The sequence below is a fragment of the Diadema antillarum genome, unplaced genomic scaffold (assembly GCF_040938485.1).
Source record: "Diadema antillarum isolate AM-2024a unplaced genomic scaffold, OU_Dant_1.0 scf00000130, whole genome shotgun sequence".
In the NCBI taxonomy this organism is placed as follows: domain Eukaryota; kingdom Metazoa; phylum Echinodermata; class Echinoidea; order Diadematoida; family Diadematidae; genus Diadema; species Diadema antillarum.
This window is the reverse complement of record NW_027271019.1, coordinates 771445-790608: the sequence shown is the minus strand read 5'-3', so window position 1 is coordinate 790608 and position 19164 is coordinate 771445. Positions and strand designations below refer to the sequence as shown.

Here is a 19164-nt window from a genome sequence, read left to right as displayed (position 1 = left end):
ATATACAGTTCACTAATACTCCACATTCTGTAAACACATATGCTTTATAGGTATATTTATAAGAAATTGAGCATAGTTAGAAATTAATTTGTACTATCACAGAAGGAAAAGCACGTATAGCAACAACATTGCTGTGTTGCTGCTACATTGTGGTTGAAAAAGAGCTTCAAGCACACATAACCAAAGTGAGGTTTCCCATGCCGACATACGTATTGTCTAATTCATGGTGCTGTTGGAGTGTTTACAGTTGATTAAAGCTTCAAGCATCGCAACATATCAGCTATACTGCCATTAGAATATTCAGAGATATTGCAGTTACATTAACTGTGCCCCCTCCCCTTGTTTTTCTTGTTATATGCACTTTTGAAGTTCTGCATGACATGATTTCAGTGCTAATTGTGTACTAGCCTGAATTCAAGTCTGATGTGATTATTATCACTTGTCCCTCACCTGGGCATCCTGTCATGTTGCACTCTTTCCATGTCCACAGAAGAGGCTCAGCGAAGCAAGAATGTCACTTCCCCAGAATCTACAAGGCCTCACGCTCTCGGTTGGAATTTGATTGATTATATCATATCTGTCTGACTTTGTCTTCCTTTGTCTTCCTTTACTTTGTCACCATTAACATTTCAAATTCATTTAATATTTCCTCTCTCACATCATCAGCATTTGTCAAAGGGATATTAAGATGAAAGAATGTTTTGGGATACTCCTGAATGCATGATGATTTTAACTGTGCATTCATGAATGGCCAGAAAGTGTTCTGTCATAATCACTAGGAAATGAAAGAGGACACCATGGTTAACAGAGCTCACTTGCGTCACATTCATGGCTGTTGATTGACATGGCTGCTAATTGACAAAGCTGCTAAAACTGTCCACAAATTCATCATTTCATCATTGCTTAATGCAGGGTTGCGGGTGTATTCTGGTATACAGCATGCACTACACTTGATTACTCCAGAGCATTGCCTTATCTCTGTTTCATAAGAACCAAAATGCTATTGAAAGGTCCTTTTAATATTAAAAAAAAAAGAATTGACAATTGCATCTCCCATGGTAACAACCAATCAGCTTTCAGCATATTCCATGGTACCTGCAATTATGTTTTACAGCTGTCATCAATTTTGCAAAAAAGCAGACTCTTACAATTTGTACCTTCACATCTAACAATAGTAACTCATGTATGGCTTCTCTCAAGATGTACAGGGTTGTGTCGTCTTGTAAACTAACTTGTTGCCATGGCAGTGTTTCCATAGTGACATTACCATAATGTGCATAATGTGTAAGATAAAATATCTCGCTGCCTGTTACATAATAGGCCTCTCATTATCATGTTTGCCATGTACTCCAAAATTCATCATTGTCCCATTTGTGTGTCATGTTGTTGTAACAACTTGTGCTTTTATGTTTACTGACTTATAATATTGCATGGAAATGTTTGTGCAAGCATCATATAAGATGTTTGAAATACATGTATTATGGCAACATAGCATAGAATGTGTTTGGTGTATGTTTTGATATGCATTGTCTATGTTTTCCACTCTTCTCAGTCATAATATAATTCATCATTTTTGAACAAATCATTCTTTTCATGACATATTTTTACCATTATAATTGCCATCTTCATCATGTCATCATCGTCATCATCATCATCGTCATCATCATCATCATCATCATCATCATCATCATCATCATCATCCTTGTCATCAATGCCATTGACATCATGACTGTTTCCATGCTGGCTGTTAGCCTGTCCATTATTCGTGTATCATCTTCTCCTTCATACATGTATCTGGCTGTAAATTGCATTTCTGTGCTACTTCCTCTGAAGCCTAATTATCTTGGGTAGCATGCTGGTATTGTAGTTATCATGATCAAGCCCATGAACACCAAACCAGATAACCAGGAATTCAACCAACAGCAATTGAGCACCACCCCCCCCCCACCCCCCCCCCCCCCACTCTCTCTTTGATAGTGGAGGGACTTTGTACATCCGTATATACACATTTTATTCTGATTTAAATCTCACTATTTGTGTGAATATAACTTAAAAGCACCTCATTCTTTGTCCAAATGGATGTAATATGAAAATCCAATCATGCATTTGGTTTAAAAAAAAAAAAAAAAAAAAAAATTCTTTTTTGAGAGGGAAGGGGAACAGATGTTTACAAACAAATACTTGTGTCTTAATCTCGATTTAATCCCTGGTTTCTGGCCACATGTGAATGGGGCTAATATGATTCATATTTATCACATATTCCTTGATTTATGATAACAAAAATAGAATGACATGTTCATGTTGATATGCTGTTGAACATGTCATCTCTCCACAGTGTTTGATAATAGAGGAAAAAAAATCATGCAGCTTGTGATATTGATTTGTATCAGACAGTGTCAGGGGCCTGTGGTTATCTTGGAATGTTACTCATGTAGTAAAGGTATGGAATGTCATGGATGATGCATCCTCATGCTGGAAAGTTCTATTTTCCTTGCCTGTCAAATCTCCATGGCAACAGATGTCATCTTTATTTCTGTCATCGCTATCATCCAAAGATTTATGCAGTACACAACAATTGTCAACTATGATTCTTCTGTGCTTATCAGTATCATCAAAGCAGGAGAAATAAAATAATATGCAGCTGCACTCTTGTTTATTACTGCTAGTAATAATAACAAACATTCCAATTTGTTTGAGTTTACTGCATGTCATGTGAAATATTTCTATTGCTTCAGCTTTGATTTGCATTTAATATTTTTGTATTGTCTCTACTTCACATTCTTGTATATGCTTTGTTGATTGCAAAGATTGTGATTTATGAGTGTGTCAATGTTTCATTGAGACGTTCAATCTGTTCTTGGCTATGCTTCTCAGCTTTTTGCTTAGATATTTATGGTAAATGTCCATTTTACACTTGTGCTGAGATGGCCTAAGCTGTTTTGATTGTGTGGAGATTGTCATGGTTGTTGATGTCATGTTATTTTGTTATTGTTTTGTTTTATAGAATGAATTTGCCAATCATAGTAGATCAAACTCATTTAAGAGCAAGAAGTTTTCCAAGGTATGTGTTTCTGTGCCGACACTGATCTTGTCTGCACCAGCGTGGATCGTGATAAATAATCCTGTCTTTTTAAAATTCTCTCTACTGCCTTCCTCTGGGATTTGTTAATTCCTGTCAGAAAATGATTTGCACTTGTCAATGTTACTTTAATTCTTAACACATTTTCTTTTAATTATCTAATAAATCAAGTACATCTCTTTCTCCCTGTTCTGAGTCTGGTGTTCATCACAATGAATTTGGGAGCACTGGGGTCCTTTTGGGGGAAAATATATTTATAGTAGCTATTCCTAGAAATGAATCTGGCCTGAAGAGATAAAGAATACTGTAAAACAAGAAATGTTCACGTGCATTTTAATTTCGCGAATTTTGCGAGCGCCAAGATTTGTGAAATTAAAATGCACCCGAAATTTCTTATCTACATTATATGCATTAAACGCAAGAGGCAATTCGCGAAAATTTCTTGCCGCGAAAAAGGCCGTTGGCTCCAATTCGCGAAAATTTCGTGCCGCGAATATATCATGTTTTACAGTACACAGCACCACTGGTACTTGCAAGTAGCTCACAACCATGCAATCAATGGTGATACCACTTCTTTTTTTTTAGTCTTTTTTTTATTAAGTTTTCCCCCCCCCCAAAAAAAAAAAAAAAAAAAGAGAAAATGAATAAATAGATAAATAATAAATAGATAAAGATAAAAGAAAATGAAAATACAGTAAAAGAGAACATCACTAAATTTTATTTAGAGATATTCAAAAGCTGCTGAATTTGAAAGTACAGAGTTTCTCCATTTATGAGAAGTTATTTATGCAGTTATTTTGTTTTACTTTCTAGCATTGTATAAAGGGAAAGAATGAGAAAAATATCATTGAAGCATCAGCTAATAATACCCTAATATCCTATATACGGGCATGTACATATAGGCTGACTCACTGTCCCAGATTTGTTCACAGTGGAGAAAGGAAAGAGTACCAAGTTGTAATCTATTTAAATCAGTCTGTTTTTACTATGCTGTATTTCTCATTCTAAAGTGAGAGTTGGGACTAATGCAGTAAAGTAAAAAAAATCCAGTATAATTTGGTCTGGGGCTTAAAGGCTGCACAATTTTAGCATATTATTATATTGAGAGCCAAAAGGTTCTTCTATACATGCTCACAAGCATACATTGTATTAGTGCCCATTTGTTTTCGAAGTGATTATGAAATGGTATGGTACAACGTGTAACTGTCCATTTTTGTTTACATGTATGTGCATGACTTGTGTGGTGGAAACTGGTTGAGGGGGCTGGTTGAGGGGGTCCGGTTGAAGGGGCTGGTTGAGGGGTTCCGGATGAAGGGGGTAGATTGAGGGGGACTGGTTGAAGGGGGTAGGTTGAGGGGGGCTGGTTGAAGGGGCTGATTGAGGGGGCTGGTTTTGAGGGAAAGAGAGGAGGTTGAACCAACAGAAATCATTTAAAAAAAGGCTGTACACCAAAGCACACATAGCATGTTCATGGAACTGCAATATTTGCGCTTATAATGACAGTTGAGATCTTCTACTTATCTAGACAAGTTGTTGCATGAATTGTTATGTACATGTAAGCATTAGTGCAATGTAGGTAATTTAGAGAAATTATAGATTTTTCTAGTAATATTTCTTTGAGAAGCCTCTCATATCACTTCCATGCAATTCTCTCCTTCAATGTACATGTATGATCAATATACATACCATTGTGTTCAGTCAAAGTGTGCACTTGGCACACTGTGATATGAATCAAGCGAGTCAGAATTGCACAGAAAAAAAAAAGAATCAAGATTCAAAAGAGTGACAGAAGCACAAGAAGGGGTCTGTAAACCAGCACATATAGAAGTATTTCTTGGCAGACCTTTATCAAGTCACAGCAAACTGAGTGCTTTCTTTGGTGCATTCAGAGTGTATTGTGCCTTCACAGAAAATGGAAAAAAGAGAGCAACATAATGAATGCCCAAGAAAATTTGTGTTCAAGTCTTTGACATTCCTTTGAGGTTTACTAACACATTGTTGTGTTTTCTTACACTTAACAGTGTGATGAGTGCATGCTATTTCTTTCTGTGTGAGCAGCTGTCTCAGTTTAATTGAAGCTTCATCAATTAACCAAATATTTTATGGCTACTTGATGTGTCTAACCACTAATCAAGTGTGAAAGTCTTATGATGATGGTGTTTAGATTCACTGAGTATTGCAGTTCTCCTCGTTGGTCTGTCTGTTCACTATAGCAGGAATTCATTCAGTCACTCTTCTCCCTCTTCCTTCTTTTCAAAGGAGGAAGCTCCAACTTTTGACATTATCTTCAAGAGGAAATACATGAAGAAGAGAACCTGTTTTTTTTTAAGTCATTTACTGGAGACATCAGTTTACTTTAAAATGATACTTTTTTTTTTCGATTTAGACATAAAACATGCTCATCAGTGACAAGTCAAGGATACGGGTATTTGATGTGAATATGATGACCAAAATGTGTTAATGAAAGGGTTGTGTTTGTGTGTGTACATTTGTGAATTATCAAAAGCCATGAGGGTTAGGTTGTAAATCGTTGATTGCAAAACTCAGATTTTTGAAATCATTGCTTCTGTTGCAAAGCATGCTGTACATGCACAGCACTCAAGGTCAGACATGTCACTCCATTGCATGATCCATACAAACAAAGCAACCTTACTTTGACCATCAAGCCATTTCCACCAAAGAACAAAAAACAGCATTAATTGCATGTTGTGCATACGTTCAGGTGATGGGTCAGTAAATTGAAAGTAACTCGAGACCATGTACCTTGTTTGAAAAGAAAAAAAAAACAAGGGAAGTGACATGACAATAATCCTGAAATATTTGTGTGAACCTTATTTTAAACTATTTTTTTTTTCTTGTCTGAATGAATATTTCCTCCATTCAGGCTAGGCACAGTTTCATGCGCAAGATTCCACCAGGAGCTGAAGCATCCAATGTTCTTGTTGGTGAAGTAGACTTCCTGTCACGTCCTATCATTGCCTTTGTTCGTCTGCGCACTGCTGTCTCCCTGGGAGACTTGACTGAGGTACCCATTCCCACTCGTTTCCTCTTCATCCTGCTGGGCCCACAGTCATCAGAGACAAAGCGGTACCATGAGATCGGCCGATGCGTGGCTACCCTTATGTCTGATCAGGTATGTAATACAAGGTGTGTAGGAATGCCCCCCACCTTGGTGTTAAAAAGCAGCATAGAGTAGGGATGTAGTCATGGTTCAGAGGATGATTCAGACTCGACATTTCCGTATGAGATTTTAAGATGATTTGTCTTCCAGTTAACATGTGAGGCACCTTTAAGATATCCTCCAATGATAAAGTTTCTTTTCTGTGAAGCACCACATCTAGTAATCAATCAAACGATGTGAATTTTATGATAATTTTACACACTGAATACATTCAATTGAAGCCACAGTGCTTATATGACTCAGCATAACCATTGAGTACATCTCAACTGAGGTTAACTAGGTTCAAAGAATGTGAACTTTACTACAGGCTGGTTAGAATTTATGTGTGATACCTCCTTATGTTCTTAAAGAGAGGAAGCTAGCACGCAACAACAACAAAAAGAGGACTGTGCCATTGTAGACATCGTTATACGCTAGTGTAGAGAGCAATAAGTACACCTCTTCTGGAAATCTCTATTGCTTATCCATTCTTTATCAGGACTGTTTTAGGCTTTTAAAAGCTTTCCTAAATGTCTGGCCTTTTTCTCTTTCATTAACTCACTTTAAAGCACCTAAGATTTCATTGGAGATACATTATAGGTTTAACTATATTTATCAAAGAATATCTGTGATTGCTGCAACAGAAACAGTGAGAAACATTTGGACATTGTGGGTCACGGAATGGCAGGGAATTAGATTTTTTTTTCCCCTTCTTTGTCATGTTAATGCTGGTTGAGAACTGGAAACCTTTCCAGTCTGTTTGTCATCTTTCTCCTCTTCATTATCTTCCTGAAGAAAGAAGAGGAAACAAGTGAAATAAGTGACTAACCAGCAATGAATCAGACATTCCCTGTGGAGTGAAAATTGACAACCAGGGCATTGTTTACTGACATGAGACTGTCATGCCAAGTAATGAAAAGGGCAACATATGTCCAGCATGTAAAGACATTGTTAGACTGATGGATATTTCAGAAGTCCTTTCATTAGAGGCTGGCCTCTTTTCACTCTTGCTCTAGGAATGGAAAAGTTTTCTCATCCTTCTTGTAGTCAAAAGAACATACACTGGGCAAGGGTTGACTGCAAGTCTTGATTATCTTTTTTTAATAACTCATCCAATTGAGGTGGAGGTAGGAGATAGGGGAACCTAAGCATGGAATGACTGCCTTTAAATTGTGATTCAGTTTGTAGTCAGCAACAAAAACATTTCCTTCATGGGAAATTGCATGGCACTGATGTGAGGATAGAAGCCTAGTATGCAGTCCTTCAAGGTCCTGTAGAGGTTTGTGAAATCTCTCCCAATATTAACTTTCTCTTTGATATGATGTCATTGTCTTTGGTGAAGCTAAAAGAAAATGTGATTTCATGTCTGATGTTGATACTTGTGTAGAATAACTTTCAAGGGCATCTTTAAAATAGTGATTTTTTTTTTTTAAATAATGCATACTGTGTATTTGTTTGATGAACAATCACACACTTTCTTTTTCCCCCTTGGATCAGGAGTACAATATTGACTGTGATATCCATCTCTCAATACTTCTCTGTGGTATACTTCCTAAACTGTGACCAATAGGGAAAGTTTTTTATCCCCATTCACAATTCCCAACTAAAACTTTGTTCTCCCAGGCAGACTGAGGGTGAGTCTTCCATTGAATTAAGTGTTGTACAGCCTTGAGATGAGTCTTCACACCTGTGAAATGTGACATAATGCGTGTCAGGTGCTTAGGCAGGTTGTAGGTTTCACTGGATGCTTATAGAATGTTGATCAGGTGCATATGTGTCAACAAGTCTCTTTCATAGAACATATGCTCATCACATGACATTTGGGAGAAGAAAAAAAGTACAATTGCATGCTTTCAAAACCTAGCATGCAAAATGCCATCCAACGCTCTATTTCTAGCACACGATGACATCACCATTACTATCACAGTCTCATCATTAAACCAAAGTCTGTCTTTCAATGGCCTTCTTCTCAGATATGGTGGTCATTATATTCAGGACTTGGTTTGGACCACACCCATCGATATGGCAAGCAAATAATGGATGATTTTTATTTGTGCAATGGAACAAGATTTTACATTTGATGGAAGATGAGAAGCTCTACACGTACCCAAGATGAATAGAGCACCTCAATTTTCACCTCATCATGTGCAGTCAGTATTCAGAAGTTTGACTAGTCTGCTATCTCTGCAATAGGTTTATCACCTGTGACAAAGAAAACCAATTGTAACTTTTTCACATCTTATATTGTTGACTTTTCATGGAATTTTGCCCATCTTCTGTGATGCTACTTGCAACTGTTTCCATGTGGAAAATGTAAAGGCCATGAAACGATAAACAGCTTCTAGAGGGATGTGTAAGGAATACTCGTGGCTTCATTGGGAATCATGAAATAGACCTCTGTCTTGCTTTTGAGAAATGATAGCACACAAAGAGAGGGAGAAAGGGGATGGCAGGTAAAAGATATGGAATTCTTTGGCCTGTTTCTATATTTTGTGGCATTCAGGTTTGTACTCAAATGAATTGGTAGCCATGATAAAGTTGGACAGCCACTCCTTGAATAACGTAATCCACTTTGTGTGCCCCATACTTGTTTACTCCGAGACTCTTTACGAGGTAACACACAAGGTTTTCTGCACTAGGCTGAATACATATTGTATAAGCTAATGAATAGCAGTGTAGTATAAACATATGTTCAGGAGCCAGATGCATGTTCCTGAGTTCTTTCTCTGTAGAAGGAAGAGAACAAAGTTTCATGCAGAGTTTACAATGGATACAAATACAAATGAAGTCTGTCTCATGTTGATGTAGGTGTATAATCTATGGTGCAGAGTTTCTGTGGCCATTTTCACCTTAATTGCAAATGATGGCTTGGATCTTTGTCAATAAGGAGCAAGGGTCAGATGACCTTACATTTTATAGATGAATGGTCCTACACTCAATTTGCCAGATGTTTATCGGGCAAAATTGTACAATTTGTGCCAATCCAACTAACAGTGTCTTTAATCCATAGTCTCTGCTGCAAATGTTTCATTTGTGGCATCTTTCTTGAAACAGTGTGGTGTATATTAGATGAATGCTGAATGCTCTAAATCTTTATTGTAAAATCCTGACTGTACAGGCTCGTACTGGATACTCAAACATGTCACTAAATACCATCTTTAATGTCTTTATAAATACTGAAAAATTGTGTATGTACACAGCCACTTGCACATGCACTGTACATGCTTGTACATTATAACTTTTATTCTTCACTCTCTCTGAATAGGCTATACATGTATTCATTATAAATAGTTTCAGTATACATTTTTTTTTTCATATCTACACATATTTGTGAATGCACATGTGCATATATGTATACCCCTTTCTCTCCCTCTCTGTCCCCTTCTCTCTCTCTCTCTCTCTCTCTCCCTCTCTCTCTCTCTCTCTCTCTTTTTCTCTGTAAAACAAAAGTTAGAATTTGAGTTGCTGAACTATTTATGTGCTGGATGAAACAAAGACTTTTTGGGGAGGAGGTACCCTTTTTTATTCAAACAAAACATCTATACTGCATCCAGCAGGGCGTTCAAATTGTGTCAGCTGCAAATTCAGGTCAGACGTCATCCCAGCTTTCCCGATGTAATCAGTCTAATTCAGTTGCTCTGGATTTTCACATTGGGGGATGAAAAGGGGAAAAAATGGCCTCAAAATCTCAACTAGATGAGTGATATCAAAAGGATAGAGAAAATTTACACCTCATGTGCCGCAATGCTACCCTGGTAGATGGCATGCTTGTATTAGAAGAGATGAGCTGTTCTTAATCAAAAGATTATCTGATTTGAGCCAATTTTTCCAGGTGTGACCTTTGTGAGTCAGAGGACTGTCATACTAGACACGCAGAACTAAGTTTGGTGAAAACACAAATTTGTCTGCCAGGAAACGTTGATTTATAAAATGAGATGTGTATCTTGTCCATTGCTGAGTCAATCAATTGGTCATTTTTAAAAAGTGAAAACAGGAAAGATGTTTTCATCAAGTCTGAGAACATATGCCAGGTGAATTGCTTGACACCCCACCCCCACCCCTGGACACACACACACACACACATACACACAGACTCGAGACACACCCACATAAAACTTAACGTCTCTTCAGATGACAGAGTAATTACTGTATTGCTTCTTGATGGATTTAAAATGAAAATTAAAGAAGAACAAGTTGGGAAAAGTGAGTTGTATTATCCTTGCAAAAATCCTTTTTTCCGTCATTTCCAAAATTATGCACAGTATGTTTTACTGGCAAACAGTAAATAGGTATTAAACTCTGTGATGACTTTCTGTTTTGCCTCTTCATGATTACCAGGGGTATAAAATTATCAGTAAAGTGGATCTCAGTCATGTGAAGGTAACAATACCATTACCTATCCCGACGAGACGCAGTGCAGAGTCTCCATGCGCCAGCGACTGGGCTGTGTGTAGTTAACCTTTACCATGTGAGATTATACATTGTATGTGAACCTGCATCACAAAACCACCGGAAAAGCAACAGAATTTATGTATTTTTAGTTAATGGCAGACTTACATGTAAGAGCAAACTTTAAACATTCAAATGATGTATAACTCAATGCAAATGAACCTTCCTAACCTGTCTAGATAAAGGAAAGGAAGTACATGCAGGAAAAATGTTTACTGAAAAAACGGGCTTTGAAGCTTATAAGGGTTTATTCAAGTGTTAAATCTCTCTAGGCTGTGCTCTGTGCTATGGATGGTACGAAAGAACAGGATGTGAAACTCCATAAAAACCACAGTGAAGTGATTATCAGATTACGCTGACATTTTCACACTCGTGAAGCAAATTCTATATATACATTGTACCTGATACAAACTTTATAGTGCATGCAGTAGCACCATCCTTTCAGTAGTTATCAGAGGTTTTTTTTTTTTTTAAAGATAATAATGAACCATGTAAAGGTTTGATTTTTTTTTTTAAATGAAAGGGAGCCTGTTGCCAATACCTAATTACACTCTACAATAAAACACACACACACACATACACTCTAGAAAACTGCAGAAAACACATTCAATTTGCCGCTTGTTTCTTGATTCCAAACTTTAGAATCTGTATGTAGAAAAAGAATTGATCTTCCAGAAATAATGAAAAACTCAAGATTGACTTGGCTGACCCATTTCACCTATTTGAGTCCTCATGTATAAAAATCCGGGTGGGCAACGTGTTTGTTGGTTTTGTGATGCATGGTCATATATACTCTCGTGTATACAACATTTTTGTTTTTTTGGTCCTCTGTTGTAAATGCAAAATTATCACTTCATTTGTGATGTCTTGATTTTAAGATTTATATGAGTAGGTAGTGTAGTAGTGTACAATACTCCAAGAGAGCATAATATGCAATATTAGAAATGTGTTACTTCTCTTGTATAGTGAAACCCAGTATTAAATGGAAGGAGAAAGGGTAAGAGACACTTATGTTTGTTTGTTGTTTTACCTAATATTCATATTCCCAATATTTTCATTATTTTATATGACATAGGTGTTCCACGATGTGGCATACAAGGCAAAGAATGTCAAAGATCTCTTGGCCGGTATTGATGAGTTCATTGACTCGGTCACAGTGCTTCCACCAGGTGAGACAATCGCCCTGATCCACGATGACCCTAAAGCCCGCCGCACACTACACGATTTTGCCCCGATTCACCGGTCTTAAGACCTTAAGACTAGAAGTGTGACGTCACAGTCTTGCCAGTTTCCAGTCGTACGACTGGGTCTTAGCACCAGTCGTAGAGATTTGACATGTTGAATTTCTACGACCAGTCGGGAGCTTCCAGCCATTCACAATGCAGTAAAATGCAAGCGCACGCAGTGCGCACTGCGCGCGCTTTACAGTCGGGTCGTATAGTGTGCGGTGTCCGGTCGTACGACTGGTCTTAAGACCCAGCTTGGCTTAAGACTTTAAGACCAGTCGGATCGTGTAGTGTGCGGTGGCCTTAATGGATCATTGTATTAATCCACAACTTTACTAGAAGCAGCCAATCAGAAATGAGCTCTGACAAGTGTGCATTTCGATTGGCCAGTTGATTGCAAGTTTGAATTCAAATATTTCTTGATGCAGTAATGATGAGTGTGAGACATTCATGATTTTAAACTTGTTTTTAATGATTCTTGTGAGGCAGATAAGTTTACATACAGTACTATACATGATTGCAACATACAGTAACTGACATTGGAAAATAGCCACCTCTTCCCTGTCTGGCAGCTCTGATGATTTATTACATTACTCTTCAGAATGAAATGTTAATAATTTCTTGTTTTCAAACCTTTGCAGGTATGTGTCGGTACATTATATGTATGATGTACATGTATGTATGTTTGACCTTCAAATACAAGGTACTTGTATTCTTTTATGCATGCATATCAATGTACAACCGTATTTAACCGCCTGCGTTGCTTTTTTATGGGATTTTGAAATACATTCGTGGTGTGTCTTCAGATACTTTATTGAGCTATGCTCATGATTAGGTGGGATTATACTTTTTATCAGTCCTTTCTCCATTATCTAACAAAGCTACGTGTAGTCTGTTTTTATGTTTGTTTGTTTGTTTGTTTGTTTGTTTCATGAATATACAGAAATAAATCATGTCAAATCGCATTGTTCAGAATCGGTCACGTGCAGTCAAACCTTCCTTTAGCAGCCACCCAAGGGAGACGAAAAAAAGCATGCACTGTATGGGTGTAGGCATGGAGCTACTGTTTCAAGTTGTGTAGCTCAATGATATAAGTCTGTTCATGTGTACTCACGTACTTGCAGCATATAAATGAGCTAATAACAGCATTTTGTACATTGAACAATGCTGTAGTTGGTCACATTATTGCATACTAGCTGGCATACAGCAAGCAAGCTTTTCACAAGTGCATTACTGTGCATAAATGATGGGTGAATGTAGCAGTGGCAATCACTGAGCTGTCCACCATATTATGACTGGCAAGGCTATAAAGTAGAAAAACACTGACGTTGTAATTACTAGCCAGCCTGTGGCTCCATATGCCACTATACAGCTGAAAAATGTACCGTGAGATACAAAATTGGTGGCAGCTGGCTGCGTTTTGGGTCATCGTCACTGTAAGCGAGATCTTTTACGTGGTATTTCGGGGGGGGGGGGGGGGTGGTAATGACTCCACTCGGCCTGTGCCTACTCTAAGCTGGTGACTGCTACTAAAGGCAGATTTGGCTGTTAAAGATATTGACATGACATTCAGATTTATACACACTGTTGGTCTGCTGAATGCTTGGTTGGGGTGGAATTCTTTATTACGCAGTTATATTTTGCTTTTTCTGATTCCCTTCAGACTTTGTGTGTAGTAAAGTGAAGAATTTCTGCTTTGCAATGAATTTTAAAATACCATTACATGGAAAATGAACTCTAGTCTTTGCAGGTGACATTAATAAAGCTTTGCATACAACCTGTGTACCACCCTGTGATTCATATGTTTCACTTCCTGTGTACAAAGTTTTCATCATTGTGTGTATCAACATCCATTCAGGTGCTTGGGATCCCAACATCCGAATTGAGCCCCCAAAGACTGCCCCCTCCCAGGCCAAGAGATTGTCAGCCTACCCCTCGGCCTCCCCTAATGGACATGTGGAAGGGATTGATGACACAGACGGGGGACATGAAAATCATGAGGGCTTGGAGAGGACGGGCAGGTAAGGAGAACCCTAGCATGAGATGAAAGGAGGATGAGGATGAAGGAACGTTTGAGGTTTACAGAAAGTGAAGGAGGAAGAAAATGAGAGAGAGAGAGAGAGAGAGAGAGGGAAGATTTTGAAGGCTTGAAGAAAGAGGGTTGTTAAAGAGGATGGCTAGTAACTGATCAGTGGGATTCAGTGGGAATGCTGGGGGATGATTGTTCCAATCCTTGTGGGATTCATTTAAGAGTATATTATATATCTATTGTTGTGTGAAAATTATTTGCTTCAGAATGGTCTCATATTCAAGTAATGTGCAGTTTAATGCTTCCAGGTTAGCGTCCCTGGTCAGTGATGGAGCATTAATCTGCACATTACTTGAATATGAGACCGTTCTGAAGCAAATAGTTTTCACACAACAATAGATATATAATGTACTACTCGTAAAAGACAAGTCCACCGTCACATACATAAGGATTGAGAGAATGCAGCAATATTAGTGGAACACATCAGTGAAAGTTTGAGGAAAATTGGACAATCCGTTCAAAAGTTATGAATATTTTAAGTACCGCAGTGCACATTTCTTCAACTTGCTACTGACGTATGTTAAGGGTAGTATTATTCCCCATGCCTTCTGAAAGAGAGAAGTCGAGCGTTCTTTTGTTATGCGAGAAAAATGGAAATATGTTGGATTTTCTTTATTCTTTCTTTATATCGTTGTACTCATGTGACATCACAAGCTATAGTAGTCTTTTCATTCAGCCGTGACTGAACTTCAAAAATTCATAACTTTTTAACAGATTGTCCGCTTTTGCTCAAACTCTCACTGATGTGATCTGCTAATATTGCTGCATTCACTCAACCCACATGTCTATGAAGGTGAACTTGTCCTTTAAATGAATCCCACAAGAATTGGAACAATCATCCCCCGGCATTTCCACTGATTCCCACTGATCAGTTACAAGCCATCCCCTTTGATAAGGACCAAGAAATAAAAGAACAGTTTGGGAGCAAGGCATTAAAGGGGAATGTGACAAGATAGAGATAAAGATAGAGATAAAAGATGAGGTCATTGAAAAGAATCAGAGAAGAGCACTAGTGACAAAAGATATGGGTACAAATGATACCCTGTAGATGATAGTGTTATTGACACTCCAATCTTGACATTAATCTCCATCTGTACCAGGTTATTTGGTGGTCTGATTCAGGACTGCAAACGTCGGTTCCCCTGGTTCCTCAGCGACTTCCGGGATGCAATGCACATACAGTGTGTGGCCTCCTTCATCTTCATGTACTTTGCCTGCATCACACCGGTTATCACCTTCGGAGGTCTGCTGGGTGAAGCAACACACAACCAAATGGTGAGACACATATCCAAAAGGAGAGGGAAATCCCCTATCATGTAGCCCTCTTAGGAAAGTTGGGATGGCTTCTGAGAATCACACAATAGCAAGAAGGGATTTTGCAATAGAAATTATCCTCACATGGGTCTTAATGCTGATGTCATATTGAAACGTTCACTACAAAACTCATCTCAAATTTCTTATGGGGGATATCAAGCTCTCAGAAATTCAGTGATAAGGACAGTTTTTAACCAGTTACAAAGTAATGGTCTTCTGCATGAAGGGAAAATCAACTGCAGTAACACTGTCTATTTTTCCATGATCTATGGGAATGTTAATGCTCAGAATTTGCCCAGTTGTCCAGATTTCTGGACAACTGGCCTCAAATAATCATATTTGTTGAGAGATCTTAACATTTTTATTGACTGAATTTACATCAGACCAAAGTCATGGTGCAACTGTAGTTTTCTAGAAATTTTGTTATCGATGGAATTTTGGACCTTTCCATAGACTGATATCTTGTGACTTAATTAAATCAGAATGTGTACATGTACTTATTTTTGTTTATTTGTGTGTGTGTGTGTGTGTGTGTGTGTGTGTGTGTGTGTGTGTGTGTGAACAAACCGTATTGGTTGTTACAGTCCTCCATAAGAGTGTAGAACTGAACTGGGTCTTTATTGCTGTGTTAAAAATCATCAGAGATCAAACTTGATCAACTATGTAATTGTGTTTTCCAATATTTATGATAATTTGGTATTATTTCCAATGATGTTATGCAGCAAAAGACTGAAACTAGCAAATCAGTGAACCTTTGAAATTCTGTGGTAAACTCAAATACTGTTCACAAAGTCACTGTCCTCAGCTCTTATGACAATTTTTTTTTCTTTACCATTTCAGAGTGCTCTGGAGAGTCTGCTGGGTGCTTCGATATGTGGTGTGGCTTTCTCCCTATTCGCTGGCCAGCCACTCACGATATTGGGGTCTACTGGTCCTATCCTGGTTTATGAAAAGATTCTTGTCAGTGTCTGCGAGTAAGATCATCTCTCTCTCTCTCTCTCTCTCTCTCATACCAAAGCTAAAGAATACCAAGTAAAAGTATGTAATTGCGTTGTCTCCGCATATCTCTTTGGATCAATATCTCCTGAACTAATTGGTCTGTTTTGTCATAACTTGGATCAACTTTGGATGAAAGTAGAGAGTGGTCAAAGTTTGGTTGTCACTGGGCTCAGCAACTTTAGAATCATGTGAGGAATCTCTATCAGAGTTAATGTTTGTATCCATGGCTATGAAAATGAACTTGAAATTCAGAAACCATTATGTCAAAGGTCTTGAAAGAAAAGAGCAGGTCTTGCCCTGTATTGCAAAAATTAAGAAAGGTAATGAACCATTCAAAAAGCAACAACCAACAGCAGTATTGTTAAGTCAGTTATTCCACTTTCAAACCAATGCACTGAACTGAGTAGCCATATTCTGAGATTCTGTGCCTTCTACATTTTTCATCTCAGAGCGTTTGCTCTAGACTATCTATCCTTTCGCTTCTGGATCGGGCTCTGGACTATGATATTGTGCATCATCCTGGTTGCTACGGACGCCAGCGCCATGGTGAAGTATTTCACTCGCTTCATTGAGGAGAGCTTTTCAAGTCTGATCTCTTTCATCTTTATCTACGAGTCCGTCCACAAGCTCTTTAAGATCTACAAACACTATCCAGTGGACAGGTAGGTGGTCAGCCCCCATATCAGTCTTCCAAGTCTCATCCATGTATGGGCAGTATGTGAAGAGATTGATTGCAAAATCAGTAAAGTGCCATTTTCAAATGTTTTTAAAAACCAGGCTAGGATTCAGGCTTGAACACAAGTACATGTACATGTACACCAGGTTAGGGCTGAATGCTTGCTCAGCCCCCCCCCCCCCCCCCCCAAAAAAAAAAAGAGAAATGCTGTTGCTATTTCACTCTTTCTCTATTCTTTATCCTTCTGTTGTTCCTTATCTTGCTTGATGTTGCCTCCCTATTCATCTTCCTCCTTCACAGGCTACCCTTATGATCCTTGGGATTATCACTGACCCTCCTCTGCCTTTTGTCTGTCCACCCTCCTGCTCTAATCCCCTCCCTTGTTGAGCTCCTTACCTTCTAACCTTCCCCTTTTGTTTCTTTGTTCTGTGTCCCAAGCCCTCCCCTGACTGTTCTTGTTGTGTGAAGTCCTTCTATGTGATTGCTTTCCCTTCTTGTTTGTCATTCTATCTTTGACAAAGATTCCTCTAGGATCAAAAGCTCAGGCCCCTTTTGACTCCATCTTGTAGAAGTCCATCATCAGATAGAGCAAAATAAAGCCTTTCTGCTGATACTTCTTACTACTTGCTTACTTGTTGCATAAAAAGGAATATCTTTGAAGTTATGATTTTTTTTTTCAAAGTCAATATTTTCTTATTTTCTTTGTTTTGTTTTTCTTGGATTTGATGGCACTGTATATCAACCTGACAATGATGGAGTTAACTTGTTTTGCAATGAAACTCTTTGTTTACCTCTTTAATTCATCATTCAAAAAGTGATGAAGATGAATCCTCTCAAAAGGCTTTGGTGTGAACAAAATTACTCAATAGAGCCAGAGATATCAGTCCTCTAGTGCAGAACTATCTGCAATATCAGGAAATTTGTGAAGAGGAAACCACTGCTAAATGTGAAAAGGTTCTTTTTAGGACTAGTCTCATGAAATGAAGTGCACTTTGAGGCAGTGGAGTTGGAGCTTTTTACTCTGTGTAAAAGCTTTAGAGAATGTCTCAATGTTACAAATGTTCAAAGCCTTTAGTTAATGTAGCTTTCCCAGATATCACTTGATATGGATGAGGAAAGAGAGTTGAAATGAAGATTGTGTTGATGATGATGATGATGATGAGGAGGAGGAGAAGGAGGAAAGTAAAGATAAGTACAACATCATAGAAGGGGAGGAAAAAGCAGAATGGTGCAAACAGGATGTCTTATGTATGCCCTAAATAATGTAATGTAATTCATTTTCAATTCTGTTGCCACAGGGCTTTGGGGAACTGTACAAGTGTCAGGACATTGTTTGATCGGTGATGATGATTGTAATGTATGATGGTAGTGCCATATTGATGATGTTAATGATTTCAGCGATGATTCTGCTTATTAATGATGATGATGTTTTTGATAATGACATGTATATGCCAACAACTGGTAGTAGTATTGATGGGTTTCTGCTTGCATAGAAAATAAAGATTACTAATGAAGGATGTACGATGTATTTACATGTGTCCCCCTTTTTTTAGGTATCCAAATGAGAATGACACCTACGAATGCTATTGCAACTCGTCGATAGGCCTGTACTCATATCCCCTAGAAGAGTTTGCTGAGGAGGAAACTGAGGAAGACTGTGCAAGTATGAATGGGACTTTGGTAGGGAACTACTGTGGCAAACATGTCCCAGTGTCTGATGTCTTCCTCATGTCATTCATCCTGATGATTGGAACCTTCACCATCGCCTACAGCCTCAAGGAGTTCAAGACCACCAGATACTTCCCAAACATTGTGAGTTTGTCTGGATGTTGTAGACTGGGTTGTATATGATGTCATATACAGTTTACAAACAGCATGAGTTTGTGTGGATGTACATGTAGACTGGGTTGTGTGTAAATGAGATCATTCTCACACCATTCCTATTAAATCTACAGACCTACCAAGTCCCCCTGATTCTGCAAGGAACTCCTTGAAAGATTAAACATGTCTTTATGTCAAGACAAAATGCATGTAATATAGAAGCTTGTAGGATTAGGATATTATCACCTATTAAGATGCATGTAGAAGTTTTGTATCTCCTTGATAGTTCTATGGAACCTGCCCAATTTGTTTTATATGTGTACAAAATGCTGGCAGACTGCATTTGTTACA

General features: G+C 38.2%; 1 protein-coding gene across 1 annotated transcript in view; it reads left to right on the top strand.

Moving 5' to 3' along the window:
- The window catches only part of LOC139720606 (electroneutral sodium bicarbonate exchanger 1-like), a 124727-nt gene that overhangs the window by 76606 nt on the left and 28957 nt on the right, over window positions 1-19164 (top strand). Inside the window, exons 9-15 of the mRNA XM_071631961.1 lie at window positions 5964-6212; window positions 11764-11857; window positions 13773-13935; window positions 15104-15278; window positions 16158-16291; window positions 16766-16978; window positions 18546-18804. Coding sequence (XP_071488062.1) covers window positions 5964-6212; window positions 11764-11857; window positions 13773-13935; window positions 15104-15278; window positions 16158-16291; window positions 16766-16978; window positions 18546-18804 — 1287 coding nt within the window. The remainder of the gene's footprint in view (window positions 1-5963; window positions 6213-11763; window positions 11858-13772; window positions 13936-15103; window positions 15279-16157; window positions 16292-16765; window positions 16979-18545; window positions 18805-19164) is intronic.